Genomic DNA, 25,141 nt, shown 5'->3' with positions numbered 1-25,141 from the left:
CCGAAATTCACAGATGACCCAAGGGGGGTGCCGTTAAATTAAAATTTTACCTCTCTAGAATTTTAATAGATATTTATGGGCGAAGGTATAATTTTTGCTTCTAAATTTATATATATCTCGTTCTTGATGTAAAACACATTTTATAATATAAATTATACTACCTTCTTCTATCTTTAATATAAGATCTCGTTTGACTTTTATTTTGATCATAAATATAAAACCTTAATTTATTTTTTCTTTCATATTTATGAATTTTTTTCGATGCAGTTTTTTTAAAAATAGTAATTCTTCTAACGAATATACTTGATTAGTAAGGATATTTTAGAAAAGATAATACTTATTTATTACAAATAGCTAACTTAATTTATTTTCTTAATCTACTCAAATCAGTCAACTAACTCTTATATTTAGGATCGGAGGTAGTACTACATATAGATCTGACAAGATTTTAATTTAATAGCAAGGTTCTATCTTCTCAAAACTTTTAAAAACACGAATGGGGACGTGTAAGGTTGAAAATATTTCAATTGTTTCTTTAAATTTTTCTTATCATTTCAGTCCAAAATTTTTTTTTCTTATCATTGTTTTTTTAACTTTTTACTCATAATTTTATTACATCATTTATAATAGCATGTTCTCCCATAAGCCAATATATTTTGAAATACTGAAAATTTTTAATGTGATATTCTTTATAAACAATCTAATCACAATTAAATCAATATTCAACTTAAGAATTGTGAACCAGTATTTTATTTGGCTCAATAATTAGTCCACTTTCTAAATTATTGTTGGATCAAAGAGGTAAAATTGAAATGTCACACTCTGTCACGTTTTCAAAGAAGCCAAAGAGATTAGTTTGCTTACTACGTGCGCCATGACAGTTGAAATATTGTCATTCTCAACGATCCTCCCTTAAGGTATATGGACCAATTTTTTTTCTGATCTTCAACTAATGTGGTTCTCTCCAAAAGACAAAAGAAGAACAAGGAGAATGCTAGAGGACATCTCATGGCAACTTTGATGGTCTTGAGGCAGAATATAATCTTTGTCCAATCATAATAAAATGTGATTGAAGATTCCTCATTGCTACCAGTTCAAAAATTGGGCTAAGGAAATCAACTCACATTAACATGCTTTCAATTTAAATCTTCCTTGTCCTTCTAATGTTAAGACTTTATACTATTGGATGATGCTTTAATGTTGCTTTGTACCAAAAAAAAAAATGTTGCTAGGTTCTTTTATTGTTTGTAACTTTTGCCTACGAGCCCATAAATTTGGGACTCCGAGTCCTAGAAAGCACTCTTTATTTGGCCCTAAAGAGTTGAAATACAAACTCCTTGTAAGTAGTCCCATTAGGATGCTAAGGATAATCCAGATTTGGAGGTGAACTTTTTTTTTTTGGGCCAAACAGGAGCTTTGTTAATTATGAAGAACATATTACATTTGCTAGTAGTATCCAAAATCATAAAACCAGAAAGCAACAAAACCAGTTTGGCAAAACTATAACAGGAATATAGAACCAACAAAGCAATATATATCAACCTGCTAGACCTACTCCAAACTGCATGTATATCATATTCCTAACCCTTCTTTATCAATCCTTGGGCAAAATATTCTCATCAGAGGGAATGGGTTGATGAGATGACAACCAATTAATAATAAGAATTAAACCATATGTTAGGTCAGATTTTATTGCTATCTTTGCAAATATATTTTAAAATCTTACAAGATCTTAGGTATATATAAAGTATTCAAAACAGCACCTGTCTGTGAACAATTCCATTAGTGATAAAATACTCTTGTTTTAATAAAACTTCCATCAAATTTCCCATGAATGCTACTGTATATTATGGGACCCTAAAACTCAAAAACTATGATTGTCTCTGTCCATACCCACTAAACTCACCGTCTCACTTCTCTTCCAACGACAGAAAGAAAACGAGTAAAAACAAAGGACAAAAGGTATGAAAAGTAAAACTACTTTTATTCAACAAGAAGATCTCCACGCTCCACCTTACAATAAATCTTTTTTACGTCGTTTCTCCATAAAGAAGTAAAAAGTGAAGGCCCGCAGGAATCAAAGTGATTAGTCCTTGAAAACATAGATGATTCTTTCTATTGTCTATATCTGCATAATAGATCAAATACAATGCACCCTTGTGTTTGCATTTGCCAAACTCTTCTTGACCCCTACCTCTCTTTTCTTCTCAGCATTACAAAGCATCTCAATCCTTCACTCTCTCTATCCAGATTGGCATTCTCCTTTTCATTCTTACTGTGGGGAAGTTCACAATGGTATCTTCTTCTGCTGACCATCTGCAGCATGCAAATGAAACAAAAATTCTAAGATGCCTCTGATAATTATAAAGCGGCATTGATCAGCAGAGGGTTTTTTTTCGTCCTTAAATGTTTAGGACAAACTAATATGAGCAAAGAATTGATTCAGTCTTCACAATGTGTATGTTATAAAAGGGGAGGAACAAAAAGAGCATAAGAGATATGGAAATAAGATTACATATTATGAAGGCCAAGCTAGCCCCTAGGGCCTATATATTCTTGTTCAATTTGTGAAGACATATCTTCATAGAAGCACATGTATAAAAATTCAAGTCCTACGAATAATATTTTGGAGGATTGCGGTATATGACTCATCTGTCAATGCAAGTTAACCATGAATAGAAAAGAATATTAATCTTAATTTAAAGCTGGATCTGATATGATTACACGTATATTAGTAACTGATATCAATATAAAACATAAAATGATAAAGTTTATATTATGCAGTGATCATCAGTCCAGCTCATATCACAAATTCCATGCATTGCATTACCACTTACACATACATACATACATACATACATAAGTCTTCTTAAAAATTTGAATTTGCTATTTGTTATTTGAGTATGATTACTTTTGAGTCTTCTCATCATTAACAAGAAGACAAACACTTAAAAGGGCCCAAGACCAGCAAACAATTCTGTAGCTTTTTTAGCAAAATTTGAAAGGAGCTCTGTTAATTTGCACATGATGTGACAAGGAGATTAGTATTAGATTATCTTTCTAGTGGAGTACGTGAAGCTTTCTAGCCCCATAATTTCACTACTTTCACCACATTATTCATCTTTGCCTATTTGCAAGAAAAAGGCATTTTTATCCATGACCCCCAGGACAAACAAAGACACAGAGAGAGGGAGGGAGGGGGAGAGAGTAATCTATGGCTTTTCTTAATCTTGAGAGGTAATCGTGAAAAGCAAATCTAAAAAGCTTTTCTAAACGCCATTGGGTTCCCAGAATGACAGGAAAAAGTTCCTTTTCTTCTGTGGATTTTGTCCTTTTTATTTTCTATGCTTCGCGTTATGCTTTTAATAATGACTCAGTTTGTTGACTTATTAGGGTTAAGTATAGAATCATAAAATTTAACCTTAATTAGTTTATAAAAGGACCAAGTGTCCAGATGTTTGCTACCAACCGGCCTGTTTAATAAAAATATGACATACGGATATTTTTTATAATTTAGAAACACAAATTTATCTCTTCCAAAAGAAAAATATCCCTCCATACATGCATTTTTATTGAATAAACATGTAATCATGTCTATCAGAATTCTGAATAAGATCTACTATGACAGACTTACCTGAATTGAGTAACAAAGTGATGGAGAAAGATGGAAGCTTCCAGCCTGGACAAGTCAAGACCAGGACAAAGCCTTAGTCCCCCACCAAACGGAGTGAAACTGCAACTGCTCATGTCCTTGTTCTGTCATAAAATCTCCAAATTCAATCAGTTAAAGCTGCAACAATACAAATATAAGAAAAGAAACCAAAATAAATGAATACGCTGTTGTCTTACTTGCCACCTCCATGGATTAAACTGGTAAGGATGATCATAGTTACTGTCATCTAGATGAACTGATCGAAAATACGTAAAAACACACCATCCTTTTGGTATTAAAATCCCTTTTATTTCAACATCTTTCATGGCCTTTCGGAAGACACCCATTATAATATTCCCCATCCTCAAAGTTTCTGTAATAACCTGTACAAATTGAACAGAAAAATTAGTTCAGAAGGTATTGTGTTTTCTTATTCCGTTTTTCTTTTGGCCCTAAATTCTTCAACAGGAAACCAAGTCCTTACTGTTTGAGTAAATGGTAATGACATGTAATCACTCCAACTTAAAGGCTCCCCTTGCTGATCTTTGAGTCTCTTAAGTTTCATATTTTCCTCCTGTGAGGTTCATCAAAAATTAGGTAAAACTCATCAGGAAATTAGTTTCATGACTTTCTTATATCCCCATGTGGTCTGTGGTGGATCAGATGATCATAATAACAAGTGATGTGCCAATACAAGCAGTTCATGAGCATCGAAAAATGGGAAGTGAAAATCCCCACCAGATTGTAAATATAAGATTCTTATGTGAATTTTATATGAACCTTGCTTTGTGCAATCTCATAAGATAGCTTTTAGAATGTAACTATCCGAAGAGTTCTTATCAACTATCTCTAATGTGCCTGCATATTATTTCATCATTTCTACAGCATACGTATCTTATATGGACTAAATCTTCTTGAGAAATTTCCAAACTTGAGAAAATGACACAGTGTTCAAGATATGGTATATATACCGTTAATTGTTGCAGAGCAAGAGGACATTCTGATAGGTACTTTATAGCTATAGCAACAAGAACAGGCACAGAGTCTTCTCCTGGAATCATCATATCAATTACATTATCTGCTATCAATTTATCAGTGAAATGCTCACTTGCATCATTCAGTAGCACATCCACTACATCTTTTGGAACCTTAGAGAGGCCACTATCTCTCTTTGCTTGGATAATTTTCTGCACTAATTTGATCATCTTCTTTTTGGCCTGATGAAACCAAAGTGAAAGTCACTACTAATAAGTATATAGGCTTTTGACTAGGATAAAATAAAGAAATCATTTAGTTTTTTTTAGATGACTTGCCTGTAAAGAACGATAAAGCTTACTTCCTGGTAGGTTTATAGGTAGAGATATGAATCCAGAGATGAATTCTTGAAAATGTTTCCTTAGGAGATCCATTTCATCACCTGGATCTAAACTAATCAATGCTTTGACTAGTAATTGAAAGGCAATCTGCAAATAAAAAAAGGAGTATAAAACTCATAATTGTGGCTCTCATTTTCAGGGCAGTATAATTTATTAAAAATGATTATGAACCCCAATAAGATAACTTTCTCTTCTTTCCATGTTGAAGCTATGTGATCTTGGAACTCAGGTACGAGCCAGAGACTACTCAAACATTAATAATTAGAGATTGTATATTTCATCATGCAGCTTAGGGGGAGAAAAATCTTGTGCATGTTCGACGAAAAGTAGGAAGACATAACTAAATAATTAGAATCGATCTTTCAGTATTTCTTAGGTAAATTGTGTTTATGATGGATCTATAGACTATAATAACAAACCAGTTTTGGTTAAAAATTTAAAAAACAACACAATTTTAACACGGTTGAATTAAATTTTGTGCAGTTATTTTATCTTTGAGATTAGTTAGTGAATGATGTAACAGATTTCACCACACCTGCTCAAAAATGTCTCTTTTAGTCACGTTTCAATGAGAAACGTTTTACATGCGCAAATGTTTTTATGATGTGGTTACCGAGTGAGTTTATCTAAGAATTTAAAAGTAGCTAATTTAATAAAAAAAGGGTTAAATATGTAGAACAAAATGTGCTGAAAATTCTTGTTTTATCTTTCATGTAAGATTCACAGACAGTTGTCGTGTTTGGTATAAGTGAAAGAAGATTAAGAAATGGAGAGTGATAGATAAATCTCTAACTTAATTATTTGGTCTAAAATAATTAATTAAAATTCTAAAAAAAAATAGCGCTGCCCTCAAATAAGGGAAGTATTTAACCTTCTTTCTCTCGTCCTTTCTTTCCATTTCCCTCAAAATTGCTCCACCATGCCAAACATGATCTTTGTGAAGTCTTTCATTCAAATAGATTCTAGATATCGTATTTACCTCTTTCTTAAAATTACACTACCTCTGGTCCTAATTACAAGATCTTATTTCTTATATACTATGAACGAAGTCTTATAATTAGGACCGAAAATAGTATAATTTTAAGAAAGATGTAGACACAATATCTACTATAAATGAAGTTTTATAATTAGGACTAGAGGTGGTATTCAAATTTTCTTTTCAGGAATCACCTTTGTGTGTGTGTGTGTGTGAGAGAGAGAGAGAGAGAGAGAGAGAGCTAACACTTTTGGTTACATCTTGGATAAATACTGGGCGATCCTCGCTCCAATTTGCCATTGATTGTTGGATGTAGTTCTGCATTTCTTTGGTGATCTGAGACTTAAGCTGGTGAGACTTGAAAAAACCTCCAACGAGGCCATGTATTCTCCTGTGAAGGCTTCCATTGATAGACAGAATCGAGAACTCCCCCATCAGTTCAGAAACAGACTTTGGATAAGATGGAACAAAAACCGCTGCATCACTTTGCAGTACAAATCTATTAACTTCTGCATCCATGGAAACTATTGTTGGACTCCCAAATATGTGCGACTTAAACACCTTCCCATACCTGCAACAACCAGGGAAAAAAAAAAAAAAAGAAGAGAGCATGTTTTAGATTCTTCTCTTTCTGCAAAACCTTAAGATCATAATGATGAAATTTGAAGCCACTTTTGGTATGATCAAAATCATCATCTTTGCATATGATTTGAAATAAAGAATTCTGACAACCCAGATGGCTATCCTCAGCCCTTTGGCTTCATTTTATTTACACCCCCCCCCCAAAAAAAAGGGAAAAAAACAAGAAGAAGAAGAAGAAAAGCAGCTCTTTGGCTTTAAAAACATAAGAAACTCAGATACTGGACTAAACATGATAACATGTGCACTGTTTAGCTTCAAAACCATAAAATCATAATGAAGTTGGAAGCCACTTTAGTATGATCATAATCATCTTTTGAGCTACCCCAGATGACTATTCCTAGTTATCTATCCCTAACATGGTCAGAAGCTTGAATGTTAGACAGTTCATGCAGATATGCCTCCCATTCTGAAAACTGTTGCTCCACAGACTATAACTGAATGCACTGCAGCTTTTTGCAGCATGTGGGCATAACATCAAGCAGCTAACAAACATATTGAGTGAAGACCAGTAAGACAGTTAGCATATGGCTAGCCATGAATCAAAACATACATGTGCATGCCATATGGTGCTTGATTTGTGGATATACACTTACATGCTGCGTCGCTTGTCCATGAAGGCATCGGGGCCAACATTATAAGCAGAGGAAACATAGTCGGCGGTTTCACCGATGAAAGGCCATCCCATAGAACCTAAGGGAAGTTGATGATTTCTGGACTTGCTTTTGAGTCTGAACCTGTTTTGGTAGAAGATAAGGACCACAGTGGAGAAGAACAGAATTAAGGCTGTCACAAACACAACACAGACGCTGTCCATTGCTGATGCTGTGTTAGCTAACGCCTCTGCCTCTATAAGCACCACTTGCTTGGCATATTATATATATATACCCGTAATGATCAGCTATGGGGGTCACTATGCAGCTTTAATTGTGAAACTATGATTGTGCATGTGTGTGTACGCGTGCGAGAGAGAGAGAGAGGTTTTGTGAGGTATGAACTAACCTTTTTGTATGAAGGAGAATATTTATAGTATGCTTTGAGAAAAGCATACCAAACTAATTATAATTAATATGCTCTTCAGGCCAAAAAGAAAAGGTAACATGCTGGATATTATTGGCTTCAATTCAATTCATTTGGTCTCAAGCCAAAGCTGCTTTATGTGTACATATATATAACGCTGCACGGGTGTATGGTTATTATTCTGAATGATTAGAGAGCATTAGATGTCAATCTAATTAATAAAACTGGAATGCGGGTCCTGAGTCTTATATTTGCTTAGAGTTTGAGGTAATAATTTGCAATCTTCATAACTTGTAATAGCATGTCTTTTTGATAACTTTTCTGCTTCGTTTAGCTTATTTTTAAATGATTTTGCACTATACAATATAAATATGTAAGAGAAATCGTCTTATAATTTACTTATTGATTAAAGGACTTTTCTTGTCATAACTAACGCACCAATCATATTTTCTACTGAGAATTCAAACTTACAATCTCATACTTAAAAAAGTCTTAAAAGAGATGTTTAGTATTCATAAATGAATTTATAAGTGCACGTACACATTTTAACGACTAACAATAGCAAAATACTATCAAATGTGATTAGAGAACTTAATCCAATAAATGTAAATAACTTGAAATATGTTTTGTTCCGAAGGAATCATAAAAATGCCAAGTCTCCCAAGGACATGATTAGAAGTTAAAGCTGGGAAGCCTCGTGCCTTCATGTGAGATTCCGTAAGTCTATCAAATATAAATATAGATAATGATGATGATCATCGAAATTTCTTAAAATCATGTGGCAATCCAATAGCCTTTCTCATTTTTCATCTTTAATGATCCTTTTCTCATTTCTGGGTCAAAAATGATCTTTTCTCATTTATGTGCTAGAGGCCACGTGTGCCTTAGTTTACTTAAATTATCATGGAAACTGCTCTTTTATTAATACGAGTGAATAGGTAGTTAGTTAATCTGAATGCCACTAGTTTAATTAATATTTAAGTTTAATTTTTTTATAAAGTACTATATCTTTTTAGGTTAGGTTAGTTTTTATTTTGGAAACAAACTTAAATATTTAAATAATGTTAACATTACTTAATCAATGCTTATTTGCTCTATTAAATCTCTTTAATCCTGTCGGTGTAATTTGAAAAGAAGAAAGAAAAGAAAAGAAAAGCTTTTTAGTATTCTATGGAAAAATTTGCGTTGTCCAAAAAAAAATTGTATCACAAAAGATGGGTTGGAAGATTTTTTTACTTTTAACATTCATTTAGCAAAAACTGATTTTTGACAATATAAAAACTGAAAATTTATTTTAAAAAGAAAAGAAGGAGCCTCAGTCAAATATATTTATTGGGCTTGTATTGGTAAATGGGCTTTCAACTTCATGCCTTTTTATTTTGTTTTGTTAACGGCACCTAGATCGGGCCTTTTTGCAAACTTTTGACCAATAACAAATCTAGTCAATGAAGTAAACCACGCCACGTTGGCCCAAAAAAAGCCCACTTAGCTTAACTAGATGTGAATTGAACCCCATATATGGAATATGAATAATAAACCATAAGTAATGTTCATATTTATGCTTTAAATTAATCATTAAGAACATGCATCAACATACCAATAGGGGATTAAATCTAGCAGAAAGAGTTAGTTCCTCACAACGTGACGAACTAAGGTTCAAATTCCCGTTAGGATATATGCCCATATTTAGTGCCAAACAATATCTTAAATAGGATTGCTTCCCAAAAAAAAAAAAAGAATATCTATATATAGACACACATCAACACAATAGTTATGACTTGTTAACTAAATTTTTAGTCACTTACATTATATTACCTCCGGTCCTAATTATAAGAGCCAGTTGACTAATTTGAGGAAATTAAGAAGAAGAGTTAAGTTAGTTATTTGTAATAAATAGATGTTGTCTTTCCTAAAATATCCTTACTAATCAAGTATGTTGGTTAAAATTATAATTATTAGAAAGACTATCTTGAAAAAAATTGAGTAAATATGAAAGACAAAATGAATTGAGATCTTATATTTAGGATCAACATAAAAGTCAAATGTGTCTTATATTAAGGACCAAAGGTAGTAAATTATGATGAATAAAGTATTAAAAATCAAATTGGTTATTGAACCAATTAAGGCACTATTTCACAATTTATTGATTGTTAGATCATCATACCCTTAGCATCCATATGCATTGCAAATGACAAGCCATGGCTCCTTCAAAGTTCCTGAATGCCATAGAAAAGCAAGAAAATGAGAGGATGGTTGGAGAAAAAGCTTGGAAAATGTTGGAGATGGGCATGACTGCTTTATATTGAATAAATTTTGAGGGTTGGATATATAAATGACTTGTATTTATATTTAAATTTATATTTTTGAAAGATTGACTAACACATGTTTGTGGGATTATTAATAATATTTAGTAAAAAAATAAAAAGTGACACCCTTTTGTACATTTTGATTTGCTTAGGGAGGAAAAGGGACAAGAATAATGAATGTTGAGTGTGTGTGTAGAGAGAGAATGAGTGATTGGTGAGGAAAAAGCCAACAAAAATAATATACACACACACTCGTGACTCTTCCTTTGGATGAGGCTGCATGTCAACCCAAAGTTTTTGTTGTTTTTTTGGATATGCCTTCAATTAATGAACCTTCCTCAATGTGTGGCATTCTCATCCCTTTGTTCACAACTACTCCCCCTCTCACACTTTTGGGTTGCCTTGGCTTAAGTACAAGTATGCTTACTCTGCTCTTCATAATTTTATATAAAATGCAACTTATTATAAATTTTATCATATATTTTTTAATCCTTAATATAATAATTATTTTACTAATTTGAATAATCTAAGAAAGTCAGATAAATCATTTAATTATAACGTATGCGATTTGACCTATGTATAAAATACTTTTATATAACATTAAATTATATATCAGTTTATAAGTTAAATAAGTTATTTTAGATAAAATAATAAATATGAGAAATAAAATGAAACGAGGTATTATATTTAGAATCAAAAGTAACTCTCTAACTAACTCCTGTGTTTAGCTAGGATTGGATGAGTATGAATTTATGTTTTGATCGCTGAGTTAGATATTTTTCTATGTAGTTGATTTTAGGAAATGGCTTGCCTTTTGCTAAATTAAGAGAGTAAATTAATTGAAATGCATGTAAACTAATTCAGAGTAGTAAGATATTTCCTTTTTCGGAAAAAAAAAAAGGAGAAAATTTATGTGTGTGAGGATGATTGGGATATCCCTATCATATATTGCCTGAGGTGAAAGCAAAAGCATTATTGTCATATTGTGAGAGCGAAAACAGTGATGGGGGAAGAGACCTCTTCGTCACGATTTCTGGATGACACTCTTGTTCCATCTCCCTAGCTTCAGGCCATTCCCCCGTTTAATGCCACTCTCAAGTTTAAATAAATTCGTGACAAAACTGGTATGTGCTTCTCAAGTTCTATTGTTTCGAGCAATTTCTTAATTCTATATACTTCATCCGGTTCTTAATACTAAAACTAGTTGATTAGTTTGAGAAGATTATGAAAACTAATTAAGTTAGTCATTTGTAATAAATAAGTATTGTTTTTTCTAAAATATCCTTACTGATCTAGTTTATTAGCTATAATTATCGTTACTACAAGGACTACTTTTAGAAAAAATTATTAAATATAAGAGACAAAGTAAATTAAAGTTAAATAAGTTCTTATAGTAAGAACCAGAGGTAGTAACATCTTTATAGCAATGCCACTCGTTACGTTTAGATAAGATTTCATATTGAAATCTGATGTCAACATGTTAATATTTTGAGTGCCTCTGTATTGATTGTAACAAGAAGAAAAATTGTTTAATTGGTTATGAAGTCAAAGAAGGGCCACCAAGAGCAGCATGAAATATAAATATTCCATATTCCTTCATACTTTAGGACCCAATTTATTCCATTTCGTTTAAACCATTTGCAAATATCTTGCAATTTTACAAATAAAAAGTTATTCCCTGCAACTTGTTCATCTATCTTCTTTTAGCATTTTGATATTTTTGAAGTCAGAATCTCACCATCGATCATGACTTCATTATATATTTTAGCCACTCTCACTTTCAAACCAACATGAGCCCCGGGATGTGAGAAGCTAATTAATGAGTACAATGCGATTAAATGACGAAAATAATTAACATTCTAGATTGAGAAAAAAATTTTCTCATTTGAATCTGTCAATATTTACATTTGGATTAGTGAATGACTGTGAGATAGTCTCCAAAAAATACAACAACATTAATAAACTTTATCCTATTAGGTGGGATTAATTATTACCATTATACTCCTCCGGTTCTAAATGTAAAACCCTTATACTAGTGTGTATAAAGGTATTAGTATAAGAATCTTACATTTAGAACCGGAGGAATACTCTAATAACAACTAAATATTTAAATAAATGGCTAACTAAAAGATCATGCTCAATAATTTTATTATATTAAAATTAAATACATAAACTGAGATAAAGTAAAATGTGATGTGAAATTTATATATATATATATATATATATGCAAATATATAATATTCAATAATGCCATAACATATTTAACCATTGTTTTGACTCAATTGAAGTATAATAATAAACATGAATTTTTTTCTATCAACAAAGTTTAAACCTTTGATCTTGTTTAAGAAAAATCAAGTTTTTTTCCTCCTCCACTATAACCACAATTAATCTATATTTATTTTTTTAAGAAATTTGGTACAAATTATATTTGAAAGATGCATGTGCTAGTGGTCCAAAGTAGCTGGGGCCCAAAAAACTCAAACAACAAACAAATGGCATATAACAAAAATTGCAAAACACAAAAGAATATGGCAAGGGGACCCACATAAGCCTAAAGTGGCAAGCACTAAAGGCAATCACACAAGTGTGCATGTGAATATGTTGATTTTGGTGGAAGCAAAATGGTTAGTGGTTGGTTATTTGAATTGAAGCTCACTTGGTGGTTCAACCAACAACAATTCATGTACTTTGCTTCTCTGGCCTTCTTTCTTCTCTCTAACAGATCCATCACAATTTTTAGAACATTCCAAAGTTGTATAAAAAGTCAAAATGAAGGACACAAATTATCTTCTCATCTTACTAATGGAAATTTTTTATTTTTTTCTTATTTTTTATTTATATGACTGTCTGATTGAGTCAAATTTAAGTATTGGTAGATCCAATTAGAAATACCTCTTCTAAAGACATTTTATGCATTCACACGAACTCAAACTTAAAACGTTATGTTCAAGCGATTAAAACATCTTTTATTAAGATTAATGCCTGTTATCTCTCATCTTATTTTTATTTTAACTTCAGTCAAATCAACACTGATAAAGCAACCTCCCAAAACAACCTTTTCTTTCATATATTTTAACTAATGGGTATATAATTTAGGGGAAAAAATCTTAAAAATCAGGATTCAAATATGGAGTTCCTTTTGGGACCAAGATTTACCCATGGGAATTTAAACATTCAGCCACAAGTGAATCATGCTATTAATTAATTCATTTATCTCCTAAAACTTTGTTACCGAATAGCAACATTTAATGATTTTTAAAAAAAGAAGTTAGGTCAGATTCATCATATTGTTGAGCTAACACGTCTTCCACCACAATGATAAATGAATTAGCTTTAGCACATTTAAGAATCATAAAAGATGAACATGATGAGAAGAACAAGATAATCTTTAATATCAAGCATATAGGAACCACAAACACACGGAGATCCTAGTCACTGGCTATAGAGTAATGATCTATATGATCACCAGAATATGAAGTTGATTAAAAAACGTGACTATATATATATATATATATATATATATATGATTTTGTAGTAATAATGACTTGATTTTAAGAAAATTAGAGAAAAACCTCCCGGTGAAAATTTTTATTGATAAGTAGGTCCTGATAGATTTTTATAAACAAAAAATATTAGTACTCTGTAAATTTTATGCATACAAAGTAGTAATAATTTGATTTAGATTTTCCTTCTAAAAAAATTTCAACCAAGAGGTTTTTCCCCAATTTTCTTCTTGATTTTTCTCCTTTTTAATTCAACAATGGTTTGATGCAAATGTGTATCTGTTTGAAAAGTAATTAGTGAAGCAGGTAGGTGATTGGTTAAGACGTCAAATTAGGTGAGATAGACACCCTTATTATTACAGCTCATCAAAGGCTGGAATTATATTCTTGATCTAAAACAAGTACAACAAAATCTCCCATATGATTAATCTCTATTAATTAAGAATGCTAAATATGAACATGACGAGAAGACCAAGATAATCTTTAATAACAACAAACATATGACAAATTATAGAGATATCCTAGTCACTAATAACTAGATCAGTGCCCAAAAAAAAGTCTTTTTACGTGAATTAAAAAAAATTATCTGGATTCTTTGATCATGGGTGTAGAAATTGCTAGCCGGTATTTAAAAAACAGGAAAAAAAAATAAAGAAAATCTTCTTCATTGTTTATATCAGTTGAAAGAGTTGCATCATTAATTGGGTTTCATAATGTTTTTTTTTTGTCAAAGGTTTCATAATGTTTAAATTTGATCTAGTAATGTGTTTGGGATACTTGAAAAGCACTTAAAAATAGTGTTTTCATACAAATTAAAATAAAATTCCTCTCATGCATTTATCTCGGACTCTGTGGAATCCAAAAACCTCTTATACATCTCAAATGAATGTGTTAAAGAAAGAATTTAAAGTATATCCGGAAAAAGGGATTATAATTTAGTGGTAACCATAACATGATTTTCCTCCTTTTTAATTCAATAATATTGATTGATGCAGATGTGTATCTGTTTGATAAGAAATTAGCAAAACAAGTGGGTGAGACATCACATTATTATGTGATATGGACACCTAATAGTAAACCCTACTATTAGTACAGCTCATCCGAGATTGGACTTCTTGATAAAAAAATAAAAAAAACAAGTACAAATAATCTACCACTATTAATTACTTAAATCATTGCCTTAATCTTTAATCCCTCACTTAATTTTTAAATCAAACTAATCTCTCTATGTATCATAAAAGTTTGTAATGATATCTCATACTTTTGTTATATCTTTTGATTTAACCAATGCAATTATATATGTTTTTGTTAGCGCGTTGTTAAATTTTGCTAGTGTAATCAATTTGTTTTACTAATCCTTTTAAAATTGGGAATATTATAAATGAAGATTATTTTACATTTTTTAAAATCTTTTTTATACTTGATTTTCATTCACATAAAATCAACTAATAGATATCAATAGATATGGCTTACAAAATTTACAATAAATTGCACAGTTTATAAAGTGGACTTCGAAATGTTTATCTTTTTTCACACCTCATCTCACTTTATTCTTACCACTTAATTAATATTGGCTTCACCTTTGAATTTCATATGCTCCATAAGGATCCATCTTTTTATAATACTCTTCCGATTTTAAATATAAGACCTATCATGTAATATAATTTACATTAAAAAATAAGTATTATATTTAGAGTCGGGAAATATAAAATAACCCATGACCCAAATATACGTGTCAATAAAGTTGGTTTTGATCTTATCCAGCATTTATTTTCAAAAAAATGTGACAAAAATCAACCAAAAGAACTATAACTGATACGAACATTACAATAGTTTAACAAAACAAGTGTAAAAAAAAAAAACAGAAGAATAATATTGTCGTTTTGCACATGTTGTTATGAGTCCTTCAAAAAGCAAAGGAGCTTATCATAACTAATCAAAGAAGAGATGTAATTATTGCTTTAGTAGGGAACTTCCTTTAGTTTAACCTCCAAAATTATTTGAAATTTAAAGAACAAAGTTCACTTCCTTACACGCTTTGACATATAACTTATTTAGTTATCTATGTTAAAGAAAGCTTAGAAGAGAGAGATAAGACTAATATTTTTTTTTTTTGACAAAAAGAACTCTATATATTTAATGGCTAATTTTAATAGAAGCCTCACAATTTTAGTGGAAATTAAAAATATCGATTACTCGCTCACATATTGTTAAAAAAGCTTTAAATGGAAAAGAGAGACCAAGACGAACATTTTTTTGGGGGGAAAAAATCCTATAATTCCACGGTACTGATCCTAATTCAATTTACAGGAACACTACTTAATTTTCATAATTTTTAATATAAGAATTAGATAACTAATTATAAATATTAATAAAATTAGTTAAGTTAGTTATTTATAATTGGGTTAATATAATTTTTTATCCCTCAAAAGGTAAAATGATTTAAATTTTTATTAAATTATAAGGATTAATATTTTAAATAAAAAAATTTGAGAGACCAAAATTAAAATTAAAATAAATTTAAATAATAAAAAATTATATTAACTTTTTATAATAAATATCTACTGTCATCTTTAAAATATTAGCGTCAATTATTTGCATTGGAATTACTTGTGATGATATTTTTTTTATAACAATCTGTCATGAAACTTTTAAAATATATAATTATTATAAAGACTATTTAAATAAATAAATAAATATGAAAAATATACATTTTTAATTAATTTTTGTATTAAAAATCAGAATTAGCACGTCACATTAATAATTATTGAGATGATGGTGATGGATAGTGACAAGTCTTGATCTGTGCCACGCACAACTGGGACTTGGATCTCACCTTCAAACCAATTTCAGCCACAAATGTGCGTGGCATGCTCATCTTTTATTTCACACACACACTGCCGATACTTATTTGCACTCAATTATTCACAAAAACTACTATGTGATGGAGTTCCCCAAATTTTTTAGGATCCTTTTTTTGTAATTTATGAGTTTTAAATTTCAGTGGTGAAACTAAAAACTTCACTCATTCATTCTGATTCAAGTTCAACAATAATCATAATGTCATTGTTCTTCTGGTTTAAGTAAAACTAATTAATATAAAATATAAAAACTTAATTATTCATAATTTTTTAACGATATAACAACCTTTTTTTAATAATTATTAGACCAAAACAAAAGAATGAGATTTCTGGGACTAAATTGGGCATGAAGCCCCAATGTGTTTGTACATATGAATAAATGCAGCCCTTGGGAGGGCCTGAAGAGCATTTGTGACTCTGAGGAACTGTACCAATGAATGATGTAACATCCTAATTTTTAATCTCCAAGACTTAAGTAAATCCATGAGTAAAGATTTATTGACATCATTTTATAGTGGTTAATTATATATATAAACAATTAAAATATTTATGATAATATGTGTGTATACTTATAGCTATTTATATATGAACCAATAAATAAAACAAAAAGGTTTAGAAGTCCCACATGGACTAAATGATATGAAGATGGGACTCTATAAGCTTATAAATAGATGGTAGTAAGAAAGAATTAAAAATAAGTTAGATATTTTCGCACAAAACTGAGACTGTCTTAGTAAAGTGCCATGTGCAAGTTCGTAAACCGTTGGATCGGATTAAAATTTGGTCTTCCAGTCCGAGACATCTATTTCATCAATTTCAACGGTTGGATTAGTGATTCAATATCTAAAGTATGAGTTATTAGATATGCATTAAACTCTTTATTTTCAGATTTTGTAGATAGAGCACTGAGTAGTAAAGTATCATTTGTTTAAATTTTTTCACCGTTAGATCAAGCTAAAATTTGGAGAATAGACTCAAGACATATAATATTTTAATTTCAACGGTTAGATTAATAATTAAACATCTGTAGTGAGAATCATTTAACTTGTATTAAATATGTTTTTCTAAGTTTTCGAAAATAGAACATAGGCTATAATTTGAAGGTTTTCTACTTGAGTTGCAAATAAATTATAATGACATGATTTAGAAATTTAAAGATAATATAAGCTAAAGAAACTTAAGAATTTAATCTAAAGCATAGTATCTATGTTCTTACTTCAGATCTTAGAAAAATTGCACGAACTAGAATTCTGAGTAACAATTCGGAAACCTTAAAGAGGGAGTTATGGGTTAAAATTTAATATGTAGCTTACCCATAAGATATTGTAGTAACATATATTTTCTGTTTGTAGATATGATATTTGGTTTGACGATTCCAAGTTCAAGGTCTTAATCTTTAACTTGTAAGCACTTGTTGGACAACATGTAACGTGAATTCTTATTTGTTTTCTCCTATCAGTTCCTTTAAGAGGAGTTTTTAATTAAATTGAACCCTTTAGGATGGGCTTGAATAATATGGAATAGAAAAGCTGTTTTGAAACTACCAGAAAACTTTACAAACCTTTGGAAGTTGCTTGATGGGAGTGATTTGTGAAAAATGAATGAATTGCTACAACTTTAGGACTGGATAGGAGCCTGATGAGTGATTTTTGGATGACATTATGGACTTGGGATGTACTATGTAGTCTGTTGTGGTGAAAGGTTATTTGTTCACCAAGGCGATTTATCCAAGCTGCTATTTTATTTGATCGTGATTTATATGTTAGCATGAGCTTCTGGAATGATATGTTTATGCCCTTGATTATCTAAGAATGCTATTGTATGGTATGATATTAAGTATCTTATATGGTTAATGTATGTTTTGAATCTCTTAAGATACATGTTCTTGAGATACCTGATAAGAATTTAGAACTGTCATGATTGTGATTAATTCGTTTAATATTCGGGGAGAGATGTGGTGATGGAGCCTGATATACATATATTACCACGTGGTTTGCCTCCATAGCGCGCACCATGGTTGGCCTATTAGAGAGGGCAGTATCTCCTCATTCGCGACACTCCAGGAGTATCCCGGGGCAATATCCCCTGAGGGCAGCATCCCCGTTAGGATACTGGGCAGTAAACCCATTGGGGCAGAATCCCCCTTTTCTGGAGGAACCCATGGCCCGCGTGTGCTCTGTCGACTTTGGCCGGTCCGCATCACACGCGTGGGAAGCTCGTGAAAGTTATCAGTCACATGATTAAGACTCAGCCCATGGGTTCAAGTCGGCAGGTATAAGGAGGATATAAGGCAGGAACCGAATGATGAATAATGATGATGAATGATGAGTAAAGCAAGCACATAAGTTGATATTTTCCTTTAGCTTATATGTTTATGATATCCGGTATCTGTTCTGTGATGGTAACATATTTAATGATTATCTTAATTGTTAGTCCCACTTGGCACCTCTTAGGGGTGCTGGTAGGTGAGGTGGGTAGGAGTTTTTGTTACTGAGACAGTAGTCTCATTCTGTTACATCTAAAATTTTCAGGTAAGCGTAACAAAGGAGTAGCAGCAGGGAAGGAACCGGAGGTGTGAGGTCACCTTCGTTGGTGATCACACCCCGAACTCTGGTTATGTTTAGTCATTAATTATTTGCCACCTAGGATATCATTATGCATCTCTTTTTATATTATGAATGTTGAAACATTTATGATTGTACATTTATGAGGATGCCTTCGAAATAAGTTAAACTTAATTTTGTTAGATTAATTGTGACAAACTGTGTCAATCAGGTATATGAAAGGCTTTTTATAACCATGTTAGGGGTATAATCCTTTCCTAACATGGTTATGCATAATGGGTAAGTATAACCCTTTTATAACCATGATATGTTATATTGCTAATTGTATGTCTTATTCTTTTATATCATGGTTATGTCATAATGAGTGAGAAAATTTTGAAAATAAAGTTTGTAACCTGTTTTCTTTAATTACCATGGTAATGATGTTGACATTCCTATATTGTATTAAGAATGACAAGTTTCTAGATAGGGTGTTACAGATGATGTCTGAGTTGGCCCATGGCCCCACGTGGCCTTGCTGATGTGTCAATGTGTCATTCTTATTATTATCACTTTTCCACTTGTCTTGCTGACGTGTCTGCCCCTTGCAGTAGAAGCTTTCTCGCCTTATCCTCTTATTTCTCTGCCTCTCCTATGCTCTCAAATTCCCATGTTTTCTTTGTTTCCTTGCTCTCATCATTTATTCAATTCAACAATAACGAGCTTGATTTTATTAAATGAGGTCAGCTATATGGATCGCTCTGTATAATTATACTCTATTAATGACTATTTTTAAAATAAGTTGTTAGCCGTAAAGTTCTGTTTAATCATTTCATCGTTCATTGAATAAAATTTAAATAAATAAACCGTAAAGTGTAAAGGACAAGCAAGTCACTAATTATTATTTAATGTGGGGTTGTTACAAAAATCTTTCAAAAAGAATGGAGCACAAGAAACGTGGATTTGGTGCAATCTTAATTTAAAGATCATGCTTTATGGAAAAAAACTTCAACAAATAAAGAGCAAGAGTGAGGGGGAATTAATTTAATTAAAGTAAATTAATTTTTTTGGGTACAATAAAGTAAATTAAATTAAACAGATTGGGGGAAATCCGTAGGGACCAATTCATATTGTCCACCCATATAGAACATTGGGCCTTGGGCCCATTGAGGGGGACCATATCAATGTATTATGCATGTGTTCCATTTGTTATGTGGTGAAAATGCGCTAAACCTTGGGAAAAATAAGAAACGTTACAACAGGGAATTTAAAATTTCAAAACATTAATATAAAATTATATGAAGGCTAAAGTATATTTTTAGTCCTTTAAATTTAAACAAGATTTTATTTTGGTCTCTTAATTTTATAAAGTAAACTTTTACTTCTCTAATATTAAAACTGTTAACAAAAAAATGATCATATTGAATTCTTAAATACTGATAAAACATTACAAAATACTAACATATTAAGTTTAATATTCAAAATAACCATGATTGTTAAAAAAAATTATCATTTAAGACTAATAATTTTAGAATTAAATGACTAAAATTATATTTTTTAAAGTTAAGACACCAAACTGAAACTTTAAGACTAAATGTATACGTTAACCATTATATGAATAAAAATTTTCATTTCTTTTACCAAATAATAAAAAATTTCATTCATACCATTAAGCCATCATATTTATCTGCGTCTAATTTTTTTCACAGAGTCTTTAATGATAGGATATTTCCACAATTTAAGTATTGATTATATATGGGACATTGTAATTGTGATTTCACCCCACATAAAAAAAAAATAAAGTTTATATATTATGAATAAAGGAGAGAGAAAAGGGTAGTTAAAGTGGGGAAAATAAGAGGAGGATATATTCTTATGGATATAAAGGACATGACGTATAGGGTCCAGGAAATGATTCCATTATATTTGCATATTTCTTCTTGTTGATCTTTGCTTTTGTTCTTTTCTTCGCATTATTTTAATGTTCCTTTATCTGAAGTATAGTCATAGAGAATATTATTTTTTTATTCCACTACGTAGTGCATATATGTTCATCAAAGTAGAGTTTCTTTACAATAATTTATCACTACTTAACAATTATTTATGCATTATCCAATAACTCATGTGACACCTTCACTCTCATTCCCTCTAATTAAAAAATTTACATTATTCTCTCTCAAAATCTTATAAAAATTTATTATTTTCACACGCATATATATATATGAATTATATAATTCTTATTCCCTTCAACCATTTTTTTCCTGAAATTTATTATTGATTTTTGTAACTTGGCATTTTCCTCTCTGTCCCCTGTAATATTTTCCTAGTTTCACACTGTCCCTTTGTCCCTTGAAGCTTGAGAATAGTTACTACTTCAGTTTTATTCAAAATTCAAAATCAATTTTTATTTTTTTAAAATAAAAAATATGTACTATCTATCTTCTGACAACCAAATAGTTTGACTTAGAAAACATCACATGTATTGATGCCAGATAAAAAGAAGAAGAAAGCAACATGCCATGTACTTGACTCTTCAGGAGGCATTTTCAAATTTTCAATCAAATTAAATATATACATATATATATATGATAAAGTTAAATAAGATAATTAAGTTGATTAAGAATATAAACAAAACCAGAAAAATCAAGCATGATTAATATTTTCAGCCAAATTTACTCTTAATAATGAGATAGATAACAATGAAAAAGAGATTAACCTATTGAAAAGTGGACTTGGCATATTTTTTATTTTTTTCCCCATGAGTTATTTGATATATTTATTTTAATGGACCGAAATAATTCTAAAACTGTGAAAAGGAGGAGAGAAAAAAAACAGGAAGTCAAGACGGATCATTATTACTCCTCCGGTCCTTAATATAAGACCCATTTAACTAATTTGATTAGATTAAGGAAGTTAGGTAAATTAGTTAATTATAATAAATGTGACACATTTTTCCTAAAACACCATAATCATCTTTCTTAATACCCTCTCTTCCTCTTCTACTTGATTATGGTTGAGGGAATATCCATAAGGATAATTTAGAGAAAATTGATAAATATGAGAAATGGGTCTTATATTTAGAACCAAAACCAACTCAACAATTGGGTCTTATATTAAAGACCGGAGGAGTATTAGATTTGTAAATATGGTCAACACGGTTCTAATGTTTGGTCATCAAAAGCCTTTGCCTGGGGCCTCGGGCCCTACCTTTGGGTGGACCCCAGCAATTCAATTCTTAACTGGCTCCCAGCTAATCCCCAACGACAAATTATTACTCCAGTTAAAAAAAAAAATACATATATTTTTGGGAAAATTGCAAAAAAAGATCTTGGAATTGCAAAAACGCAGATAGGGACCCTTGACAACTTCACTATGGGTTTTGACAAGAATAATATGCCCTGAAGTTGTCAAAACCCATAGTGAAGTTGTCAAGGGTCCCTATCTGCGTTTTTGTAATTCCAAGGTCTTTTTTTGCAATTTCCCCTATATTTTTCTTTATGGTTCTTTTAAATTAAAGTGCTATGAGTGTGGATTAATTTTAGGTTATCTAGGTGAAAAAAGTGAGTAAAACGTAGAGGATAATGACCTTTTTTCAAAAATCATGTTGATATATGCTGTAACAAAAAGGTGATTTTCACTGGATTTCATAAACAAAGTACATTATTCAAATTATTAATATAACACATGACTTGATATATATATATATATATATTTTATATTTTATATCAGCCAATAAGCGTGTTGTTTTTTATATTAATAATTCTTTTTTCGGGAGAAAAAAATAATGCCACAGTTGAGATTTTGAAATGAATAATTAAAAATCCTTTTTAAAAGGTGGCCTATCTATTCATTTCCCTAGTACATGTGTATGTAATGTTGATGGTTCTTTTGGAATGGAATTGACAATTTTTTTTATAAAAAAAACAGAATTATGAGTAACTTTGGCTAAAGTCGCTACAAAGGATATGTGGTTAATGAAGTAAATAATAGAGATTTTAATTAAAGTTGACCATGTCTTGGAGGCTAATTCTCTAATAATTATGTTGACATTGATCTAAGGTGAACTTAATTTTAGGGATTTAAAATGGTCTCTATTTTTCCCAATCACAAATTAATTGCATATAATAAGATATAAAGATTAGGAAAAGTTAGGATGGACATGTTCCTACGTGTAAAGAGGGAAAGTAGGTCCCATACATAATTTTGTTACCTTGTGTCATTATTTGTTGCATAACGCAACTCTGAACTCTCTTTTAAGTGTGTTTTAAAGTTTTAAGTATGTCTTGTTTCTAACGAGTTTTTAGAATCTAGTTCAACTAAATCTTTTATTTATTTTTTTTAACATGACTCTCTTGCAAATATAACAGCCTTGTGAATGATCAAATTGTATATATGATTTTGAAACTCTAAAATGATTAAATTTTGATTATGAAATCTGCTGAGAAGAGGATGATATGGTAAAAAGATGAAGATTATTCAGACTGGTTTGGTTGGGATCTGAAGCTTCAAAATCAAAGCCTAAAACTAAAACTAAAACAAGGTTTAGGCCCACATCGAAGCAGATACAACAACCAAAAGATTAAATTTTCTTTAAAAAAAAAAAAAGATTATTAGTGGAAGACAGAATACATCTATTTAATATGCACCATTGACTTTTGATTCACTTTCATGGTCCCATTTCTGAAAAATCTCAGATAAATAAATGCTCTAACAAACATTTTTAAAGGAAAAAAAATACTTGTGTACGGCGCCAGATATACTAATTACAATGAGAGCTTTGATAATTCCCTTGTAAGTAGGAGGGGATAAGTGTGATCATGCTTATAATCTCATGTCATTAATATCTACCACTCTAATTCAAAAAAAAAAAAAAAGTGAGGCCCTAATTCACTATATGTCTTTCAAAATTATATTCCTCCGATTTTAAATGTAATACTCTTCCGGTCCTTAATATAAGACCCATTTAACTAATTTGATTAGATTAAGGAAGTTAGGTAAGTTAGTTAATTATAAGAAATGTGACACGTTTTTCCTAAAATACCATAATCATCTTTTTTAATACCTCATTTTCCTCTTTTACTTGATTGTGGTTGAAGAAGTATCCATAGGGGTAATTTAGAGAAAATTGATAAATATGATAAATGGGTCTTATATTTAGGACCAAAACCAACGCATTAATTGGGTCCTATATTAAGGACCGGAGGAGTACTTATTTTATGATACAATTTATTACTCCTCCGGTCCTTAATATAAGACCCATTTAACTAATTTGATTAGATTAAGGAAGTTAGGTAAGTTAGTTAATTATAAGAAAAGTGACACATTTTTCCTAAAATACCATAATCATCTTTTTGAATACCCTCTCTCCCTCTTCTACTTGATTATGGTTGAGGGAGTATCCATAGGGGTAATTTAGAGAAAAATGATAAATATGAAAAATGGGTCTTATATTTAGGACCAAAACCAACTCAATAATTGGGTCCTATATTAAGGATCGGAGGAGTACATTATAAAATGAGTCTTATATTTAGAATCGAAGGAGTAGTAATTTTCTTCAGACTATTCCTAATGATTATATATATTAAAGGGATTTTGATCAGTGAATAGATTCAATGTATATGATTAAAGGTGACATTTTAAGAAAATTAACACATTTTTTATAAGTAGCTTAGCTAACTAATTTTTTCATACCTGTAAATTAGTTACAAAGCCTGTAAATTTAGGACAAAAAAGAAAGAGTATAAAATAATATAATTTTTGGAAAAAAATTCAACCCTTCTATGAATTCTAGATCAGATTCAATGTACGTAATATTTAACACTAACATTAATTTTTTAAAAGAAAAATATGAAACATAATTAAGAAAAATGAAATTTATTTAAAAAAAATCACAACGTACGTTTTCATGGGGCCATGAGATGTGATTGACAAACAAGCTTCCCACTTGCAAAACAGCAGCAATTGATCATTGCTTGACTCATAAACAAGAGAGAAGCATGTCGGCTTCAAAAGATACTTACACTGAATACTTAATTTTAAATCCCTAATCATCCCAAACAAATGAAAATTAAAAAGAATGTTAAAAAAAAAAAAACATTCAATAAGAAAATTCGAAAAAAAAACAATTGAATTTTGTTGAGCGAAAATCAATTAAATTAAGGTTCATAAATTATCTCTTGATTTCAATACTGAAAACGAAGTTTTTTGGGGGGGGGGGGAAGAACCTTTAAACTTTAATCTCCTACCTCCCATGATTATAATT

General features: G+C 30.7%; 1 protein-coding gene across 1 annotated transcript; it reads right to left on the bottom strand.

Moving 5' to 3' along the window:
* Positions 1 to 2,073: 2,073 nt before the first annotated feature.
* On the bottom strand, positions 2,074 to 7,460 carry LOC114747918 (3-epi-6-deoxocathasterone 23-monooxygenase CYP90D1-like). Its single transcript, XM_028936261.1, has 8 exons — positions 7,240 to 7,460; positions 6,251 to 6,575; positions 4,966 to 5,115; positions 4,624 to 4,869; positions 4,137 to 4,226; positions 3,850 to 4,035; positions 3,635 to 3,756; positions 2,074 to 2,316 (listed from the first exon to the last, which is right to left on the bottom strand). The coding sequence occupies exons 1-8, from the start codon at positions 7,458 to 7,460 to the stop codon at positions 2,226 to 2,228; spliced, it is 1,431 nt and encodes a 476-aa protein (XP_028792094.1). The 3' UTR covers positions 2,074 to 2,225.
* Positions 7,461 to 25,141: the final 17,681 nt, after the last annotated feature.

The sequence above is a fragment of the Neltuma alba genome, unplaced genomic scaffold (genome assembly GCF_004799145.2).
Source record: "Neltuma alba isolate B1F8T4 unplaced genomic scaffold, ASM479914v2 tig00005508_pilon, whole genome shotgun sequence".
NCBI classification, from domain to species: domain Eukaryota; kingdom Viridiplantae; phylum Streptophyta; class Magnoliopsida; order Fabales; family Fabaceae; genus Neltuma; species Neltuma alba.
Note: the sequence above shows the minus strand (reverse complement) of the source record. Positions and strands in the feature narration are given on the sequence as shown.